Source organism: Calliphora vicina, chromosome 1 (assembly GCF_958450345.1).
Source record: "Calliphora vicina chromosome 1, idCalVici1.1, whole genome shotgun sequence".
Lineage (NCBI taxonomy): Eukaryota > Metazoa > Arthropoda > Insecta > Diptera > Calliphoridae > Calliphora > Calliphora vicina.
The window spans coordinates 159,773,110-159,796,126 of NC_088780.1; the positions used below are offsets into that span (position 1 = coordinate 159,773,110).

At 29.4% G+C, this 23,017-nt stretch overlaps 1 protein-coding gene across 6 annotated transcripts in view; it reads left to right on the forward strand.

Moving 5' to 3' along the window:
• heph (polypyrimidine tract-binding protein 1 heph) overlaps nt 1-23,017 on the forward strand; it is a 381,579-nt gene that overhangs the window by 79,349 nt on the left and 279,213 nt on the right. For 4 of the 6 annotated variants that reach the window (XM_065516406.1, XM_065516405.1, XM_065516407.1 and 1 more), the window contains exon 3: nt 3,087-3,116. The exons of the other annotated variants lie outside the window; for them this stretch is intronic. In XM_065516406.1, the coding sequence (XP_065372478.1) occupies nt 3,087-3,116 (30 nt within the window). The remainder of the gene's footprint in view (nt 1-3,086; nt 3,117-23,017) is intronic. 6 annotated transcript variants of the gene reach the window in all.

A 23,017-nucleotide genomic window follows, 5' to 3' on the forward strand; every position in this document is an offset into this window, starting at 1 on the left:
CAAATATATTTTTTCGCTTTTTTTTTTTTTTGTTTTGTTAAATAAATAGAAAATTGCAATTAACAACAGGCCCCAACAAGTGTAGTTTGCATGAATGACTAACTAGTTAGTAGTACGAGTATTTTTTTTGTTTGTTTTGTTTTTGGGTTCCTGTGTGATCGGGCTATTAGTATTCTGAATGGTTTAAATGTTTTAACAAGTTGTTGTTGCCGTGTTTTTTGCACTTTGCTTGTGCGTTTCGGAAGAAATTGATTGATTGTTGTTAACATTACATGGGATGAGATGAGAGTGTTTGGGATGTTAAGATTTCAAAAATAAAATAATTACAACATGCTTTATTTACACTAAAGGTTTCGAATTTCGATTGGCAAAATTTCAGTATAGATATTGTTTTTAATTTGATATATTCTGCAAGTATTCTTTTGATCTGAAAATGACAAAGCAAATATGAAATAAGTTTATTAAATTTGATTGGACTTCCAATTACCAAGTAGCTTAACAGGAGGATCATTGAGGTTCTACAAAGAAGGGTGACCGATTCCAGCTCATGACCTGAAGAAAAGGAATGATGAAAAGCAAGGAACGTTAGACCGCAAGAAATGAGGAGAAGGAATGAAGAAATGAAAGTAGATCAAAAATGTTTTAGATTAAATTATAATTTTAAAATCAAACAAAAAATTTTATTGTAATTAAAAAAATCGCTCGATAAATACCCTTAAGGTAGGTTCACACATGGCAAATATTTGATCAAAAAAGCGTAACCACTTTTTAGCACAAATTTGTTTGACGTGTTTACTCTTACAAGTGTTTTGTAAGATCAAACAGCATCAAATAAAATAAAACAATTTTTTTTGCTTTGAATCATCCTAAGTAAATAAAGTTTTTGAAATAAATAAAAGAATTCAAATGTATTTTATTTAGTGGTTACGTCTTTTTCGTCAAATATTTGTCATGTGTGACCCTACCTTTAGAACATTTGAAATTTAGATCAGGAAAGGCATTGTGTTAGGAAAGTCAAGGAGTGAGGAAAGGCAAGGAATTATGAAATGTAAGGAGTAAAGAAAGGCAAGGAGTGTAGAAAGACAAAGAATGAGGAAAATAATGAGGGCAGGAAGGAAAGGAAAGTAATGAGGGACGGAAGGTCGATCAAACAAATGTGATTCTATTCGTCTTGTAAATGTTAATATTGAAATCAAAGTATATCATATTTTATTTACAATTCATTAAGATCGTTCGATAAATGAATGATATGAATTAAAAAAACCAATGAATGAGGAAAGGCAAGGAGTAAAGAATATCAAGTAATGAGGAAAGCCATGGGAAAAGGATAGGCAAGGAGCGAAGAGGTGCAAGGTATTTGGAGTGGAGAAGAGTGAGGAAATGCAAGGAATGTGTAAAGGCAATCAGTGTGGAATAATAAGGACTAAAAATGACTAGGAGTGAGGAAAGACTTGGAACGAGAACAGGCAAGGAGTAAAGCAAGGCATGGAAAAATGAAATGCAAGGGCTGAGGAATGCCAAGGAGTAAATAAAGTCATAGAATGAAAACGGCAAGGAATGCGGAAAGGCAAGTAGTAAAGAAATGGCTGGAGAAAGGCAAGGAGTGAGTAAAGGGAAACAGTGGGAATAGCAAGGAGTGAGGAATGGCGAGGAATAAGGATTGGTAAGGAATAATTAAATTCAAGCAATGAGAAGAGATAAGGAATGAGGAATGGCAAGGAGTATGGAAAGGCAATGATTGAGGTGAGTTAAGGGATGAGGAACGACATGGAATAAAGAAATGAAAGGATGTATAAAATTAAAGGAATAAGGGAAGGAACGAATTAATGGAAGGAAAGGAATGGGAGAAAGAAATGCATGGAAAATGGAAGGCAAGGGCTGAGGAATGGCAGGGATTTAGGAAAGGCAAGGAATGCAGAAAGGCAAAAAAGATAAATAATGTGGAAAGGCAATGGCTGATGAAAAGCAAGGAGTATGGAAAGACAAAGAATGAGTAAAGGCAAGCAGTGGGAATAGCAAGGAATGATAAATAGCAAGGATTGGCAAGGAATGGGGAAAGGTAATGCATGCGAAAGGCAAGCATTGAAGAAAGGAATAAGTCAAGGAAAGTATGGAAAGTGATGATTAAAGGCAGTTCGATCAAAAATGTTTTAGTTTGATGACACTAACATAGGTGATTCGATTCGTATTGTAAAGATTCATTTTAAAATCACATTTTAGCATAATTTACTTGCAATTCAAAAAGATCGCTTACATACAGTTCTCACATGAAAGTGATCTTCAACAATAGAACTTAAACAGTTTCTACCCAAGGATCCTACAGTAAACAATTGATCATTAATTTCTCAATATAAACCCAAATGGGTTAATTATTCCGCATACATTGTAAATATTTCTGTTGATATAAAAACAGAAAATTCTTGTGAATTTTATGAGGTGTATTTTATAACTCTCGCAATGTATGTGCAAGTATAAACGATAATAATATGTACTACATACATACATATATATGTATATACATAGTTCTATATCGTGTGCACATTATTTTTCGCCATCTTTTCTTAATTTTTATTGTGTTTAGTTTTTAGTGCGCTGCTTTCATTTTATACGATAATAGTGCTGTTTCACATACATTCTTGTTGCTGTTGTAGTTGTTGCTTATTTGCAACATCTGGTACACGTACTAATTTATGACTTCCACTGTAGCCTTCGATTGTATTGAAACCAAAATAAACAACAACATCAGCAGCCGCTGAGCTACAGTAAAAATCGAAATGGTATTGTGATTTTATTTTTTTATTTTTTGGACTTATTGTTGTCGAAAAAAAAGCACATGGCCTGATTTTTATTTCATTAGTTTTGTTGATTGTTTGTTTGTGTTTTTCGCCGTTTTGTAGCGCACTAAATAAAAATGTTTAATTTAACGATCTGCCGCCAACGTTTTATAACGCAGCTTTCGAGGCTCTTTTGTCCGAACGGCCATTAAATTGTTTTGTTAATAATATTTTGCATTTATTTTTCATTAATATTGTGCTTTATAGTTAATTTTGTTTTTTTCTTTCATTCTTTTTTTTATATCTTTACAGGTAAGTTCTCGTTACGAGGAAAAAGAAAACGTAAGTGTTATGATTTTATTTTATGTAATTTTGTAATTAGGATATAATGAACATGCGATCTGTTCACCCATACGATAGCCATGAAATATCTCATTGAGATTTGGATCTATTAGTTTAGATCAAGGGACTATGTATCGAGCCGTAACAGTGAAAATATCTTAACCAACAATATATTTCGATTTTCGTTTCGATAATTTAGGATCCTTAACATAATCCAAATGATCACCATTTTTGAGGACGACCAAAGTGACACCAACAATGGGTAAACATTATCCTAGTTAGAAAAAAAATTCATATCAAAGCTAAGAAGATAAATACTTTCAATACAATACTGCCTCTTATATTTGTTTTGTATTCTATAATTATTCCAAAATGTGTCTTGAATATTTATCAACAATTTGTGTAGCAATTGTGTCAAATATTTATAGACTTTATCAACGAATAATTTTCAATACCTTGTAACCAATACTGCTGTAAGTCATTAACTGATTACTGGCAATTTGGAAAAAACCCTGTACATATTCAAAATTGCCACATTTTTTCACTGCTCAACTCATATGATTGAAATTTTAATTAAAATTTCCGTTAGCAGTGTCTGAGTTGAGTGTAAAGTGGCACATCAGTGTTTTTACACTAATTATCTGACGCATTTATGTGGACGGAAAATAAACACCTGCAATTTCAAAGATTTTTACAAACATTCAAAAAAAAAAATGAAAATAAACTTTTGTTTTGTTTGGTTTTTACACACAAACACATTAAAATAAAAATACTGATTTCAATACAAGATCTAAATAAAATTTGAACATTTCTCTAATATTTTGAAGATCAAAGAGAAAATGAAATTTGTTTTAAACAAAAAAAAAGAAAAATATTTTCCATTGAAAGCCCCCAAAATCAAAACAATTTTATTAAATTAACAATCTATTAAAAAAAGAAAGATAATTATAGAGTTTAAGGCCCCCTATCCCCTTACAGCTAAAGAAAAATCATTAAAATTGAAGACAACCTGTCACGCGATCATGTTCAACAAAATGTTGCATTACATTTAAAAGCTGTTGAAAATTGAAATGAATTTCCCTTGATATTCCTAAGTTTTTGTGTTTCTTTTAATGAAAACATATAATTTGGTCTTGTTTGCAATTAATTTCATTTTGATAATTTTACTAAACAAAATAAATTTTGAGTTTGCCGTAAACAAGGAAGCTGTAAAACGGAAAATCTCTATACAAACTAATTTGAGTGTTAGTAAAATGTTTAGACAATTTCTTTTTTTGTAAAAAAACAAGACTTTCCTTTTCCCATCTTTTTTTTCCTCTTTTTTTTGAAAGAGTGTGTAAATCTTTTTGATAATGTTTATTTTAAATGATTTCAATTAGATTTTCATTTTTAACAAGCCACAATTTGAAGAAAATTATATTTTCTTTAATTTTTTTCATTTCATTCTACCTTAAACGCATGAATTATTTTTTTGGCACTAGTTGTGTTGTGAATCTGAATCAAAATAATAATAAATGCCTTAAAACACGGCACATCATTCATTAAAATTTCACCGAAAAGCAGCGAAACGTACAGAAATTATTAAGCAAGAAAATTAGTTCTTTTTTTTCGCTTTAATTTTTTTTTTTGTCATGATGACATTTTGTAAATTAACACACGCCAAATATTAAAATTTATGAGCATAAAAATCATGTATGTTTGTATGTTTGATTTTTGGGCAGAATAAAATTTAAAGAATTGCTTGCCTAATTGAAATTTTGAAATGGCTGAAAGATGACTGGCTTAATTTCCAGCTGAACTAAAAGAATTTTTTTTTTTGTAAAAATATTTGCAGCTGCAAATATTACGAGGGTTGGTGATAAAATGTTGAAAAAATAAACCAAAATTGTATTATTTGAATATCTTAAAGCAGATAATTACATATAAGCTTACAATTCGATTTTTATATTCTCCGAAACCAATCACTGGCATTTCGTCGTTATCCTGGCGGTACTTATGTCACCATAGTCAGAAAGTGTATGGAAGAGAGGTTGGTACGTCGATGTTAAATCACCCTATTTTGGGTTACTGCACGCAGAGAAAAAACATGGTTGGACATGGTTACGACAACTATACTATGTTCTCTGTAACAATATATTGTTGTCGTAAACATATAATTATTGTTTTAATTTAATTTCAACAATATTATAGTTACTGTAAACGTTTATATTTTCATCGCAATTATAAATATGAATATGGTTTTCGACCAACTAAATAATGATAATTAAGTAAACATATTATTTTTATGTACAACCATTAAATGTTAAGTTTATATACGCGTAGTCATAATATGTTTAACATGCAAACAAAATATGTTTACAACAACTATATAATGATAAATAGGTAAACATATTATATTATGTAGTCATAATATGTTTAAGATGCAAACAAAATATGTTTACTTTTAATAGTCTTTTTTCCAACCATTTGTGAGTGCTGGTGTTTGTCTAAGCTGTGTTGTTTTTACAAGTACATTTTGAGTGTTTGTAATTCCCATTCGCTCTATAGTTTTATTTGTATATTATCTTTAACTTTCCTAGAGCGAATAACAATAAATTTGATTTTATCAATAATATTTTAATTGTGAATTTAGTACATTAAAACTAAATCCTATTAAAATTTTGTATTTCCAAAAATAAATTTTAATAATAATATGATTATTTTGGATCATAATACGATTGTTTTGGATCATAATATGATTTAATTGGGTCATAAATATGATGACTCTGGGTCATCATGTTTTTTCTCTGCGTGTGAGCATTTAGACTTCTACGGTATTGAATGGGCAGACCAGCTACCCAGAGATGAATCATGCATCATTTGCGATAGCTGTCACAATACGGCATGGGACCATTAAATTAGGGTTTTTATCCCGGGAATTCCCGGGAATTTTGCCAATTTTTCACTACCCGATTCCCGGGATTTTTAGTCGGGAATCCCGAGAATTTTGCTTATATCTCGGCAATAATAAGCCGCCTATTATTATTATTTACTAGTTGACCGCCCCGGCTTCGCCCGGTAGCATTTACTAATGTTAATTCGTCAAGTTTCTCCAACCCTGCCTGTTCTTATTTCTTTGCAAATAAAATATCTAAATTTCTACTGCATACTTTAGGCTTTTTTATTAGAGTTGACTGGACTCAAAAAAGCCGGTTTTAGCCGTAATTTTTAATTTTTTTTTCTTTACAAACCATCTCCTGAAAATTTTGAATCGAATAAAAAAATCAGCCAAATCGCTCCAGCCGTTCTCACGTGATGACATTACATACATGGACAATTTCATTTTTATTATATACACACAGTTACTAAATTATTCGTACGATTTACTTTTTGGGCCTTTTTATAAAAATCTATATATAAAAAAATACAAGGCCTGACTTATTCATTCATTCACTCACTCATGACTGATGAGTCAGTGAATCAGTGATTGAGTGAATGAATGAGGTAGGCCTTGTATTTTAAAATATATAGATTTTTAAAAAAAGGTGCAAAAAGTCGATCGTACGTATACTTTAGTAACTGTGTGTATATAGATTTGGGGTTTTTCGTATGAAAATTTAAAAAGTGAATTCATTATTTATAGAATTTATTTCTTATTGAATCATTCTAATTTCTTTAAATTTCTTCTTCAAATCCATAACAAAATAGCTTCAAATATTTATTAAATGATTAAATTTTTCTTCAATTCAAATCTAGTACAAAAAGGCTTAAGATAAAAGATTTGATTTAACAAAAATTTAATCATTCAAGTTTAAATAAATTCTGTTATTAATTAACTTTAAAATTAATTCAGTTTAATTCAGTAATGAATCTAAAAAATTAAATATTATGAATGGATGTATGGAATGAAAGGCTGACATTCTTTAATTCCGGATTAAGATTATAGTGTATTAAGCTCAAATTATTTATTAATTAATTCGAAGCTCTGATATTTAATAATTATAACACTAAGTTTTTATATGAAATTTGGCTATAATATTCCTTATTTACAGTATCATTATATATTTCGGGTATAGCCGGTTACCCGGGAATGTAGAAAAAAATATCCCGATTCCCGGGAATCAAAAAAGGTCGGGAAATTAAAAACCATACCCAAAATGCAAGACTGCCAAAAAATACAATTAGAAAAGTAGTATACTAGGGCATTTGGATTCTACAGTTCTGTTAAGGATAAGCGTATACACTAGGGTATTCATTCGACTAATGATCGTTCGATTAATCGAATAATTTCTTACGAATAATTATTCGAACAATTTAAAAATGGCCATTTTCGAATAACGAATAATTCGAACAATTTTATGTAGAATAATCGAATAAAACGAATAAATATTTATATATATTTAAATTTATTAAATTGCTTAAAATTGTTCATAATTTCAAATTTAAATAAGACTCAAAAAAATTGTACTGTTTCTGAAATTCGACAAATAACTAAAGACAAAGGGACTTTCGATCACTGTAGATGAGTTTTCCGATAGCTCCTTCTATAAATATATAAATTTTACTACAAGAAGTTACAATTCTAAAACCAAATCTTTCAAAATTTTTAACTTAGGACTTGAACAAATAAAAATAAAAGTCACGGAATAAAATATTTGTTATTTAGCTGGCGAAATATTAGAAGAATCGCAATTAATAATCAAAATATTAACTTAGATTAAAGTGGAGTTGAATGTGATAGAGAATGTGATTTTGAAACTGTCGTCGAAAGTGATATTGAGGATGACATTTATAATGATTACATTAAAATAGATGAATGCCATGATCTGTAAATATACATATGTATATAAGTGATGTTATTTACCGCGTACGTAAGTGTTGCAAAATATTTAATAAATCGAATGATAAACACAACTATTTCAAACTAAAGTTTTCCAAGAAAAGCGTGGAGTTCGTCTTATACATGATTTTGAACATCATTTAACATCATTGTCTAACATGGTAATAAAGAAGTGGCCACTTAAAATCCGGACGGATTAAAACGAGCATAACTTTTAAATGAAACAACGTATGTTAACATTGTATACATGAAATTAAAGGTAAATTATTAAGCTTTAAAAAATATAACTGCAAGTTTATGTGTCTTTATTTCGAATACATGTTCTGGCCTTTCTTTTAATGCCTCCTATTAATAGCTGCACAACTTTACTTCCCACTTCTAGCGTTATTCCAGCATATTTATTCCACTTTTTGTTCTCATCAAAATCTGGATATTTACTGTACCTGCACTCTTTTTCAATTTACGTTTAACAATTCTCCAATATATCTCGATTGGAAGAAGATTTGGGCAATTTGTTTAATTGATGTGTTTTGCTATAACATCATAGTTGTATTTGAGTAATGATTTTTATATATAATTCTGAAAATTCTTTAAAAACATTTCTGCAAATCTTGACTCTTCTAACAGCAGCTGCGGATTGCCTGCCAAATTAATATTTTTGTTCAATTTTACGTATTCATATTTAAAGACCACACAATCTCGAGCTGCCGGGATGTAAAATTTTTGACCTGATATCTGCCAAAAATAAGATTTTGGGTTTCTTTTAACACGACAAAGTCGGATTTTCTAGACATTTCTGCACAATTTTATCACTAGCTTCTTTTTCCATTGTGTCTACACTTTCTAAAACTAAACATAATGACTTGAAATTCGTTGTAGAAAAGCGGTAGATTTGTTGTTAAAAACATATGTAAAACTTTTTCCATTTTGATAACTGGGAGCTTTGTTATGATTACTACAGTGCGTACGGATTTTAAGTGGCCACTTCCTTAAACTTTTTGCGTATTTGTAAATGCGTCAATCATGCAATGCCTGACTTCAAATTAGCCACGTTCACTGACATTGATATCAAACTTTGGACAGATTCCCTTTATTATGTAATTCACCAAGACCACTTTATTAAGCAAAGATTTGGCAACGTTGATAGAGCTTAATGTATAACACAATTTGTTATAAATAATTTAGAAATAGTGAATAATTAATTTACTAAAGAATTAGTTACTTAATTTAAAACCCGAATTAATGAATGACATAAAAAAGTTCTTAATACGTTTATATTGTATTTGAATTCAGAATCATGTCCAACTAGCTCAAATGTTTTAAAGCATAGCTCCAAAACGGAAACTAAAGGGTTTGCTAGTCAATTGTTTTGTAGATTGTTCGGGTGTTAATCTGATCAGAATATTTCTGTTGAAAATTTAATAATGGACTTATCAATACTTTAATTGTTAACTTTAACGTTATTTTTTGTTTTTCTTTAACAATAAAATATTATAAAACGACATCAAAACTTCATTCTTTACTTTTTTTAAAAAAAAATTAAATTATTCGAATAATTCGATTAATTTTAAACGTGTGATCGAATTATTCGAACAAGTTAAAATCTCTTATTCGAATTATTCGTTTTATTCGAACAAGAGAAAAATCGAATAATTCGAATACCCTAGTATACACGCAGAGAAAAAATATAGTTGGGCATGGTTACTGTAACCATTTAAATAGTGTTACAAGATTTTTAACAATATTATAGTCACAGTAACTATTTATATGATTGTAGTAACCATAATATGGTTAATTTATGATTCACATGATTGTATCAACCATATATATGGTTACAGTAAACAAATATATGTTTGTGGCAAACATATTTATGATGAATAATTTTATCATAATATGTTGGTCTCAGATCATGATAAGCCTTAAGCCGAGAGCACCATAATATGATAAGTCTTTTATCATATGAATGGTTGTCACAAACATATATTTGTTTACAGTAAACATATATATGGTTGATACAATCATGTGAATCGTAAATTAACCATATTATGGTTACCAAAATCATGTAAATGGTTACTGTGACTATAATATAGTTAAAAAACTTGTAACAATATTGAAATGGTTACAGTAACCATGCCCAACTATATTTTTTCTCTGCGTGTATAGACTTCCCTTAAACAATTATTCCATCTGCAAAAAGGATGAAAATCGATGGATTTAAAAAGTGCTGAATTTAGACCTATATCAAGAATAATTTTTCAACCAATTTTATGGTTGATCCCAATCATATTATGGTTGAACCCAATCATATCATGGTTCAGCTTAACAAATTATGATTCCAGCCAACCATAATATGATATCTTTTAATATCACGGTTGTAGCTATATTATGGAGTATTTGTGATCATGTCATAATTATAAATATGTATAACAATACTTGTTCGTACTTATTATAATTTACAAACATAGCATCCTTTAAAATCAGTTATTTATATCATTGGTCAACTCACAAGGTCTCCTATCATGTCATATTGTCATAATGTCCTAATATTTGAAAATTTTGTTATCGCTTTTCAAGCAAAAAATGTCCTAAAATAATACTATTCTGTATGCTGTTTATTGTGTTATCATAACCAACTAGCAGAGATCTGAGCCGAATGCCTAGGAGTCGGTTAAACTGAGCCGTCGAGTCATGAAATATTAGGACATTATGACAATAGACTGATAGGAGACCTTGTGAATTAACCACATGTAATTATAAAATGTGAACATACATAGCTGTAGAAAACAAGTTATTATTAAATTAAATGTATTTATTTTAGTAAAGTTGTTTTCGCCAAATATTGTAGAATGGCATAGAATAGAATAGCTGCTGCTACCATGTCATAATCATGTCTTTCCTCTGCATGTACTCATTTCACCAGCATTTAGTCTTGATATAGCTTCACTGATTTCATTGATTGGATTGGAATTATCACGATAAGATATCGAATTTACTTGATGTACAGTTATCTACTAATATAAACCAACCAGTCATCTAATCCAGGAGCATGAGAGTTTTAGAGCAATAACTAAAAAATATTCATCAATCTATATTTAGGTTTATCACTTGGTGCCGACTTAAATGTATGAATAGTTTTTTAACATGAGGAAGGAGGTCAGGTTACGCTTACATAGAATACAAAGAGACAGTCGGGAAGCTGATGCTAAGTGGTCAATGTATGGTAGTGATCACAACGAAACAGTTACCTCAATTGTTCTCTAACTGGTTGCTTGGCTAGTTATCTTAACATGTGCGTGCCATTAAAGGCAACTATTAAAGTTCTTACAATTAATTTAAAGCTATTCTCATTAGCTTATTATCTCCTTGTTGTGTACGTCATAACCATTAATGAACTTTGTTCTTAATGACTTTTTCTACGATTTTTTTTTATTAAATAATTATTCAATTTTATAATTAATTATAATGCCTACAGCAATAACTTATAGCTTATGTAGGCGTGATATGTTATATGTCGCTTCCAGATTAAATCATTTACTACAAAATATAAACTCATAATTTTAATGAGGCATTTTAAACCAAAAAAAATATTAAATCATGTCTATGGGAAATATCCTGTTTAGATTTCACCAGAAATATTAATTAATAAATTTAACAAGAATCAACTGAATGTATATATAAAAAAATTTAAAAAAAAATTGGCTTAAATCCAAAATAACAATAGATTTATTATTTTAGAAATGTAGTGCAGAAGACAGACCGAGCTATAACGATGAAGAAGGCAGATAAAGAAAAACTCTTTAAGCAGACAATAAATTATATATTATTTGATTTAATAAATTTGAAATACACCGAAGAACATAAGTAAAGGGGAGCTGGGATTAGTGTTTAGTTGTTTAATACTTTAAAACAAACAATTAATTACAAATAATATTCTAACTTAAATTAATAATCAGAGTAAGGAGTGAAACAGATCTGAGTCTTTGTCGGGAATCAACGTGACTGGTAGACCAGCACTGTATTAATATATAAATGCATAATGCATGTTATGCTCGATTTCGTATGTGAAATGGAAGCTAGTGTGCGGCCTCCCAAAATGTCGCATCATTGATATTTATATCTTGTTATTTAGGCAACAACACAAACAGTGAAAAGACATGATTACGATATTGTTGCTATTATTAAATATATTTTATTTCAATAATGATTTGGTTTCTTCCACAATATATTGGTCATATTTTATAGTTGATTGTCGCTACATGGTTATATGATCGATTTTGAACAATGTTCTGTTTGTGAACATTTTAACTATATCTAAATTATGATAACTACACATAAATATTGTTATATCGATTCCTTTTGCGCGAGTGAAATTATCGTATGTTACAAAACCTAATTTTAGAGGAGAGCTTTATTATTAAATTTCTTTGCTTTGGCTGGTACACATTTTAAATACGATACAATAACCGATTTAATAAATTAAATTTCACATACGTTAGTACTAACCTAAGTAGTAATATTTCCATAAATATAGCGAATATCGGTTAATATTTTACTATGTAAAAATATAACATACGATAATATCGTGCAAAGGGGTCGATATTTATACTTATATGGATAAATCCATAATATGGTCATGTCATATAATTGGTGTTGAATATAATCATATTGTGATTGAGCTGGTATCATAATATGTTTGGCTCAACCATACTATTATGGTGCTACAACCATAATATAATATATCGGCATCATGTTTTTACAAAACCATATTAATGTTGAAGAGGAATCATAATATAGTTGGAAACAATCATATTATTATAATATGATCTCTGAAACATAATATAACTATTGACTAGGATATCCAATCGATTAACCGTTCTCCTATCATGTCATATTGTCATAATGTCCTAATATTTGAAAATTTTGTTATCGCTTTTCAAGCAAAAAATGTCCTAAAATAATACTATTCTGTATGCTGTTTATTGTGTTATCATAACCAACTAGCAGAGATCTGAGCCGAATGCCTAGGAGTCGGTTAAACTGAGCCGTCGAGTCATGAAATATTAGGACATTATGACAATAGACTGATAGGAGACCTTGTGAATTAACCACATGTAATTATAAAATGTGAACATACATAGCTGTAGAAAACAAGTTATTATTAAATTAAATGTATTTATTTTAGTAAAGTTGTTTTCGCCAAATATTGTAGAATGGCATAGAATAGAATAGCTGCTGCTACCATGTCATAATCATGTCTTTCCTCTGCATGTACTCATTTCACCAGCATTTAGTCTTGATATAGCTTCACTGATTTCATTGATTGGATTGGAATTATCACGATAAGATATCGAATTTACTTGATGTACAGTTATCTACTAATATAAACCAACCAGTCATCTAATCCAGGAGCATGAGAGTTTTAGAGCAATAACTAAAAAATATTCATCAATCTATATTTAGGTTTATCACTTGGTGCCGACTTAAATGTATGAATAGTTTTTTAACATGAGGAAGGAGGTCAGGTTACGCTTACATAGAATACAAAGAGACAGTCGGGAAGCTGATGCTAAGTGGTCAATGTATGGTAGTGATCACAACGAAACAGTTACCTCAATTGTTCTCTAACTGGTTGCTTGGCTAGTTATCTTAACATGTGCGTGCCATTAAAGGCAACTATTAAAGTTCTTACAATTAATTTAAAGCTATTCTCATTAGCTTATTATCTCCTTGTTGTGTACGTCATAACCATTAATGAACTTTGTTCTTAATGACTTTTTCTACGATTTTTTTTTATTAAATAATTATTCAATTTTATAATTAATTATAATGCCTACAGCAATAACTTATAGCTTATGTAGGCGTGATATGTTATATGTCGCTTCCAGATTAAATCATTTACTACAAAATATAAACTCATAATTTTAATGAGGCATTTTAAACCAAAAAAAATATTAAATCATGTCTATGGGAAATATCCTGTTTAGATTTCACCAGAAATATTAATTAATAAATTTAACAAGAATCAACTGAATGTATATATAAAAAAATTTAAAAAAAAATTGGCTTAAATCCAAAATAACAATAGATTTATTATTATAGAAATGTAGTGCAGAAGACAGACCAAGCTATAACGATGAAGAAGGCAGATAAAGAAAAACTCTTTAAGCAGACAATAAATTATATATTATTTGATTTAATAAATTTGAAATACACCGAAGAATATAAGTAAATGGGAGCTGGGATTAGTGATTAGTTAATTACAAATTATATTCTAACTTAAATTATTAAGCAGAGTAAGGGACACCAAACCTTGGTTGTACTGAAACAGATCTGAGTCTTTGGCGGGAATCAACATGACTGGTAGACCAGCACTGTATTAATATATAAATAATGCATATTATACTCGATTTCGTGAAATGGAAGCTAGTGTGCGGCCTCCCAAAATGTCGCATCATTGATATATATATCTTGTTATTTAGGCAACAACACAAGCAGTGAAAAGACATGATTACTTCATGGTTATATGATAGATTTTGAATAATGTTTTGTTTGTGAACATTTTAACTATATCTAAATTATGATAACTACACATAAACATTGTTATATCGATCCCTTTACGCGAAATTATCGTATGTTACAAAACCAAATTTTAGAGAAGAGCTTTATTATTAAATTTCTTTGCTTTGGCTGGTACAAATTTTAAATACGATACAATAACCGATTTAGTAAATTAAATTTCACATACGTTAGTATTAACTTAAGTAGTAATATTTCCATAAATATAGCGAATATCGGTATAATATTTTACTATGTAAAAATGTAACATACGATAATTTCGCGCAAAGGGGTCGATATTTATACTTATATGAGCAATTCCACGAGAATCGCTACCACAACTGAAAAAAACAAAAACCCTTGAAACTTTTTTCAAGATGATTTCAATAGAAGAAAATAATAGAAGAAAATAATAAATTTGAATAGAAAATAAAAAATAATGTGAAAGTATTTAGATCATATTACAACATTTTAAAGACAAAAATAATAGTTTAAACTGATTATATTTAATTTTTTAATGTTTTATGCTAAAATTGCTAGGCTCCCAATTAGCTTATAGTATGAAATGAATTTGACTCTGATTGTTTTTTTGCTATTGTCAAATTGTTTATTGCAACCGAATGTATATTTTCTATTAATTTTTTTAGTTTTTGTATACATATATTCACAGAATATATATTGTTTTATTATAAGAGAAAAATCTGTCACATACGGTATGTCACGTACGATATTAAATTTTATTTACTATAAAATCATCCAAAGATTGTTTATATTTAAATATGACGGATTGTAAAGGAAAAATATTTCGTTTAGTGTAAGAAATTAAAAGAAAACATAACGCCTCTCACGACTCGAATATTTTCGCATATTTCTACATGTACCTCAAAATGAGTTCCGTTTTATGTCACATACGATATACCCTTATTTCGCTTAATATTTTGAACAACAATATTTCGAAAGAACTTTTTATTATATTAAAATATAGTACCCTCTGAATGGAACAAATTATTTTTCAGATACTCTTATTTTTGCAAAATCTATTCCACTCTATAGGCGTACAAATGCCACGATATGGAATTGACCATGTGGTTAAATCCATAATATGGTTATATCATGTAATTGGTGTTGAATATAATCATATTATGATTGAGCTGGTATCATAATATGTTTGGCTCAACCATACTATTATTGTGCTACAACCATCATGTTTTTACAAAACCATATTATGGTTGAAGCGGAATCATAATATAGTTGAAAACAATCATATTATTATAATATGATCTCTGAAACATAATATGACTATTGACTAGGTATTCAATCGATTAACCGTTAATCGGTTAACCGATTAATTTTGGTCGGTTAACTGTTCGAATAATTTAAAATTGACGATTTTCAAATAACAAATAAACCGATTAATTTGTGTCGATTATCCGATTAACCGATTTTTTTTTTACACTTTAAACAGAAATATAGTTTTAAATCAGACATGCGCAGCCCATAGCACAATTGTGCAGAATTATTACGTATTCTTACGCTCTTACATTTTAGTAGTCGTTGTCCACTCAACGAGACAACTAGGAATACGCATGAGCACTGGTGTATGACTTTTTATTTCTTTTTTAAGTTTTTGTATTTGTGTGTTTGTAGGTGCACTGAATAAAATAAAGAATTGAATGTGTTGGAGAGGGTAAATGTATTGGTGCGAAAATTTATTTTTGCGCATGTCTGTTTTAAATACACAAATTTTATTTCTTAATTCGTGAACATTCCCTTCTAGCAATAATTTTTTGAAGTATAATACGAAATCTGAAACTAAGGAATTTAGAAATTACCATTTTTCTAGAATGTTAATATAAACGAAACCGAAGATATTACTGAAACGAGTATTTTATCAGAACTTAACGAAACTATTAAAGTATTCAAAATGTAAAAAAATCCAAAAAGGACTCTAATGGTATGATGGAGGAATTTATATGCTTAGAAAACACTAAAAAAAGAACTGATTAATAGGATACTCTTTATCATGCCTTACTTTCGATTTCTTCAACATCTACAATCAGTGAGACAGTTTTTTCAAGTCAAGTTTTATTACAACTAAAAAAAATCGTTTCAAAGGAAAGCATATTCTTTTTTTAAAAGATTATTTCAGAAAATCTTCATAAAATCTTAAAAAACTTACATGTGTATATATTTATTTATTGTTTTGCTAAATTATTATGTTTTGTTTGTTTTTTACGTTTTTGTTCTTTTCATTTTAAAATTAAAATACAAATTATTCGGTTAATCGAATAATTTAAAATTAACCGATTATTAACCGATTAAATCTAAACGCCGATTAATTATTTGCTCGATAAAACCAGAAACCCGATTAATTAAATACCCTACTATTGACACTGCGTGGTGTCAAATAGCACATGGATGTATTATTTTTTTCGCTGGGTGTATTTGATATTTGTAACCGGTATTCGATTAACCATATTGATATTTCCCGCAATGTAAATATAAACAACAATAAGTGCACAAAAGTAGCAACAACATTGACAACAATCTAAAAAGATAAATTGGTCATTTATTTTGCAAGCTCACAATGAAAAAAAAGAAAAAACTTTAGCTGAAAATAATCAACATGTCATACGGAAATGCATACATAAACAAACAAACGAATAAACACATGTTAATGACACATACATACAAGCACAAATCGTTCATATGTAAATACATACATACTTGCAACACATGAACAAAAAAAAAAAAAAGAAAAAAAAACAGACTAAAAACAGACTAAAAACGTCTAATATTCAAATGAATTTGAAATAGAGACTATGACGAGTATAATATAGACGACGTCTCTGATGCCTCGTCGACATTGCATGAAATGTGACCAATTTATAAATTTATACAGACAAACCAGCCAAACCAACCAAACCAACACAAATCAACATATAAAACAATAATTTATAAACACACACATACTAAGAATAAGATTCTTACAGCACCCAGCAGTTTTAGAAGAATGTCTTGAACTATTGATTTAACCTTTCGCTTAGGGTGAACCAGTTACGTGAATAGTAGTTTTAACATGGACATGTCCTAAGCAGGAGGTCAATTGAACCTTTTGGATTCCAATGATGCTGTATTCTAGCTGATCCAAAGTAGTCAGTGCATTGGAAAATTAAAAAAGGCGTCCCATCATAGACAGTATAATAACCGATTGCCTGTAAACAAAACATCCTTCGACATATCTCCAAAAGATTACCTCTGGTGGTCTTCTAAAGAGCAACACAAAATAAACGTTTAAAGTGATTACACTCTAGTTTACTTAGAGACACTTAAGTGACAATTGTCTTCAAGCTAGATTACCTGGGATGTTTTAAGTAACCAATTGACTTCTCTATGCATTACAAAGAGAACATTAGTGACAACTACTCTCTATAAGGGATACATTGACTACTTGCTTAACTGCTGGGCAGATACTCAAGGCACACACACATACTCGAACACATATTATTTAATATTTACTCGTACATGCAAATACAGATTTATGATATGAAAATGATGAAGATCATCATCTTTGATGAGGAGATGATGTAGCAAACATACAATATTTATATGTATAAAATTTCTTTAAAACATTTTATAAGCTACAAACAACCAACCCACCATCACTCTCACTATAAGTGGCCAAAGTAGCAAAGTAGTAGTGGCAGCATTAAGATTGTATCTGTATATCTTTGTTGAAATTTTGTGAATGAATTTCACAGCAATAGATGTTGGGGACACATTTCTAGTTTTATAGTTCTATTTCTTGATTGTTAGGGAGGAGGATAGAAGTAATGAATTTGAACAAAACTCATATCCACCTCTAATATGTATGTGTGTGTGTGAATCAGTATTATCTATGCCGTTACGACCACTAATGAGCAAAAGGTAAATTAGGCGAACACAAGCAAAGGAAATTTTTTAACACATCATTTCATCTTGATTAATGTCAGGAAAAATTAATATAAAATATGAATCGTTTAGTGGTGATAAAAACTATTATGAATTATTTTTAGGTTGTTGTTATTGTTGTGTTGGCAAATATTGTTGTAGGTGTTAAAATTGTGTATTTTATTTAAATAATGTGTTAAATTCCATAGCATTTTTAAATGAATTCTTTCGTTTTGGCACACTAAAGTCGAAATATTATTAAATTCATGGTTTAGCTGATAATAAAATGCTTTTAATTAAATACCAGAGTCAAAACGATAAAAATAAAGAAAACATTTTATAATAAAATCAGCTAAATCTTTCTGCCAACATATGCATTCCGAACAAAAAGAACTGCTGATATTTTGAGGCTAAGAACGAAACAGGCCAAAATTGGATACTCTGCTCCAAAGTGAAGCGTATCGCATAGGGAGCGTACTGCATCGATCGAAACAAATAGTTGTCGGACGGGTAACTGTTTTGACCCGTCCCAACCACTTCATTCTATATACTTTTAAACAAGTATTGCAAAATGTGGCCAAGCGTTGTCATGATGGAATATTACGGTTACATGTCTGGCAGCAAATTCTGGGCGTTTTTCCAATGCTCGCTTCAAATGAGTCAGTTCGATACTGGTTCCCTGTGATGATCTGGTCAGATTCAGCAGCTCATAATATATAGGACCCTTGTGCTCCCACAAATACAGAAAATTACGGACATGCAAAATCGTTTTGTAAGGGGACTCGGCTTCCAATTTCTAGCTTTTGAATGAATCCTTCTGCTCGCAAACGTTTTGAAATGCTGTTTGAGTAGCTCCCATGCATGCTCTTGTTGATTTTTACAATAATATTCATGGGGTAATACCTCCCACGTTTCCATGACCCGAGACCCACTCGGCCAAAGATTGCCAACGAAGCGACAACTGTATAAACGGAAGGTTGTTTCCCCGGGAAAGAACTACCGACAACAGTTGTAACATCAACATGATCAAATCAGAAACAAATCAATAGCATGTGAGATTAGAAAAGAGCTAGGCATTTCCTATGCACGCGTGCTTTTCGGCCATTACTAAATTTACAACAACGTACTAACACGTATTAAAAACTCATTCAGTCTCGTTTGAGCGTTCATTGAAGATTTGTACATGAAGATTGCTCATACAGGGATGGAAAACTTAATATTTTTTAACATCAACGTATGATGTACATACGTTTTTAGAATTATAAACTTTTGCTAAATAAACTTATTTTAATCTTAAATGCTTTCTTAAATCGATATAAGTAAAGAAGTCTAACTAAGTTAAAATACCACCATTTCAAAATTAAAATTTCCATGAATGTGTTGCAGTGAATATGAGAGTATAAATTTATCTCTTTTATTATCTTTCCCTCTTGCAAAAATTGTCCAATCGCATGTGTTTCCGGGTTCTGGATTAGAACATTGATGCCCATTTCATAGGCCAATTGTGCAAGCATATTCATATTCTCTTTTGTTTAGTCGCCACAGAGACGGCGACGAATGCACATGCTAACCGGGTATATTGCTATTTTTTCACTGACCACTGAAAGAAATATTTGGATTGTTTAATATTTTTCGAACTTTTTTCCTCAATTTATTTCTGTGAAATTTTTTTTTCAGATGTAATATTAATTTATTAAAAACAATCGAACTCTCAATTGACGTTTATTTCAAAAACCAGTCAAGCAACACATTTTTGATTTTGAGTAAATCAAAGAAAACTTTCTAGCAACTTAAAAATTAGTAATCGTCCAGTAACTCAATTTTTATTTTTTTGTTGCTTGACTGGTTTTTGAAATAAACGATTCAATTAATCAACTATGATAAAATATCGCAGCCAATTTGGTTAAGATTGTTGACTACATTATTGTTAACAAATAAAGCCTGTTAAATACTGACATCTTTTTTTAGTTCACCAATATAAATACAGTTTTAGCTTTGGGTATCCCTGGACTAGAACATAGAATGAAAGTAAATAGCTGGTTAATATAAGCCATATTTCATTTCCTCTATATAATAAAAGGTTTTAAAATCTAAAGAATTATTTTTTCGATTCTATGATCAATTAGATTTTAACTTTTTCTTTTATCGGCTATAGATATCGTGTCTAGATAAGAAGGCTTGAGTTGGGTTTGATGATGATGTAAATTGACAACTCATGTAAGAGAAACGTCTTGTTCTTCATTGAATACTATGTCGATTGGCCTAGGCTTAGTACACAGACATATTAAAATATCTAAATAAATAGCTAGTCAAGTAACTTGTTATAAAAATAATGAGTGAGACAACTCATATCAACCAGTAAGCGATTACCACAAAATGATTACTTCGGACCAGCTACCAAAACTGCAGCTTTGTAATTTATCTATTACACAACTGATGAGACAGCTAATTCAGTGGTGATTCCAAATGGTTTGAGACCGAAATCAAACCTAATTTCTTCTAAAAAAATCATTATTTGGTCTAATACGAAACAAACAAAAACTTTTCAAGTGTCCCACTACTTTCCGAAATACTTTAATTATCTTAGCATGTTGCAATTCCTATTTAGGTCCCTTACTTTACATTGTGGACTACATTACTCATGATCTACATCTGAAATAGAAAATTGTTGTTTGCTTTTGAAATATCTATTAGTTTTCTTAAGGTAGGGTCACACACCGCAAATATTTGCTCAAAAAAGCGTAACCACTTCTTTTAGCACAAATTCGTTTGACGTGTTTACTCTTACAAGAGTTTTGTAAGATCAAACAGCATCAAATAAAATAACACTAAATTTTTTGTTTTGAATCATCCTAAGTAAAATAAGTTTTTGAAATAAATAAAAGAATTCAAATATATTTTATGTTATGTTACGTCTTTTTCGTCAAATATTTGTTATGTGTGACCCTACCTTTAGACTTTTTACAATAAAATATAAAATATAAGTCCTTGTATTTTATTTATTATATTCAAATTTGAATGTTATAAATTCCAAAATTTATATTTTTTCTTTATAAAATTTTGGTATTCGGTTAAATCTTGCCCGAATTAGAAAAATGTTTGCTTGATCAGTAATCCAGTTTGTTTAAAGTTTAAACTAAGATGGATTGATTTGTGTCTAAGATTGTAACGAAATCAAATTGTAAATTAAACTAATGTCTAAATAAAACTTTATAATACAAAATGTTCGTATTGCATGATCAAAATGATTATTATTATCATAATGATGATTGACTGATTTCTCTTGCTCTCTAAATACAAATTAAGCATGTTCGTATGTAATTGTATAAGCTCTCTTTTTTTTTGTTATTTTCAAATTGTATTATTAATTCAATTGTTTGAATTATTAGACTATGGAAAACTAACACCCGCAACATGATCATACAATTCATTGTTAGACTTGGCATATGTGAGTGTGGGGCATCATCAATGATGTTTAAGATTTTTAAATTGATCTATAAACACACTTAGTCAATGATCAGCGGCATCAGTAACAGCAACAGCATCATTGTTTAGAAATTTAAATGGAAAATATAAAACCAGCAATATATTTATACATATGTACTTGGTGCATGATCATGAGCTTAGCATTTGCAGAATCCAGTTTTTGATGGCATTGCACTTAGGGTATCTATTTAAATAATGACAATGAAAGGTTTTATTTTAACTTTTTTTTCTTTATAGAAAAATGTGTTTTGTAGGTGAGATATTGTAATTATTGTAATTTAACCAAATTGTCTTTTAAATCTGTTACATAGTCCAATTCGTTTAAATTTTCATAACATTTTCACTCATTATCGCCATCTAAATCACTGAAAGTTTATTATCTTGATCGAATATTAATAATGCTGACCATAATTTTCCAGCAATTTAGCACTTGTTTGTTAACCAGAATTTATTTAACTACTTTTCAAATTTATTTTGAATGAAGCAAATAAAATTTTATTGCTTTGTTGACAGTAGAAGTTGCCAACAAATTATGTCCTTTTAATGCATACAGAAATAAATTTGATCTTCTATTTCATATATGTTTTTCATATTATTGCTATGATATACATATATCGTCACCTGAAATGCAAAAGGGCGTAACAACCAAAAAATTAAAAATTGTGTTTTTAATGGATCAAGTCACACGTCTTCACAAATTTTTAGCTTTCTATTTTTAAAAATAACGACTTTATTGAAGAAAGAAATCATATTTGTAACCGCAAGACTATAAATTTTAGTATCTTGTTTTTTCTCTCCTATAAAATTTAAAAAAAGTGTTGATAGACCCTTTTGCATTTTAGGTGACGATATGTATGTATGAGTGTATATCGAACAACTTGTCCAATTAGAAAAGACTTAAAAATTAAAATGTTTAGTTTTGAAAAGGGCAAAAAACTAATTTTCTAAATCCTTTAATTTGTTTACAAAAGCATACATACATATTGTACTATCCTTCTAAAATATAACTAAAAACATATTTTTTTCTAATTTAATTTATGTCAGACAAGTTAAAGAAATACATACATATTTTTTTCAATTTTATAATTTGTTTTGATTTGTTTATTTAAAT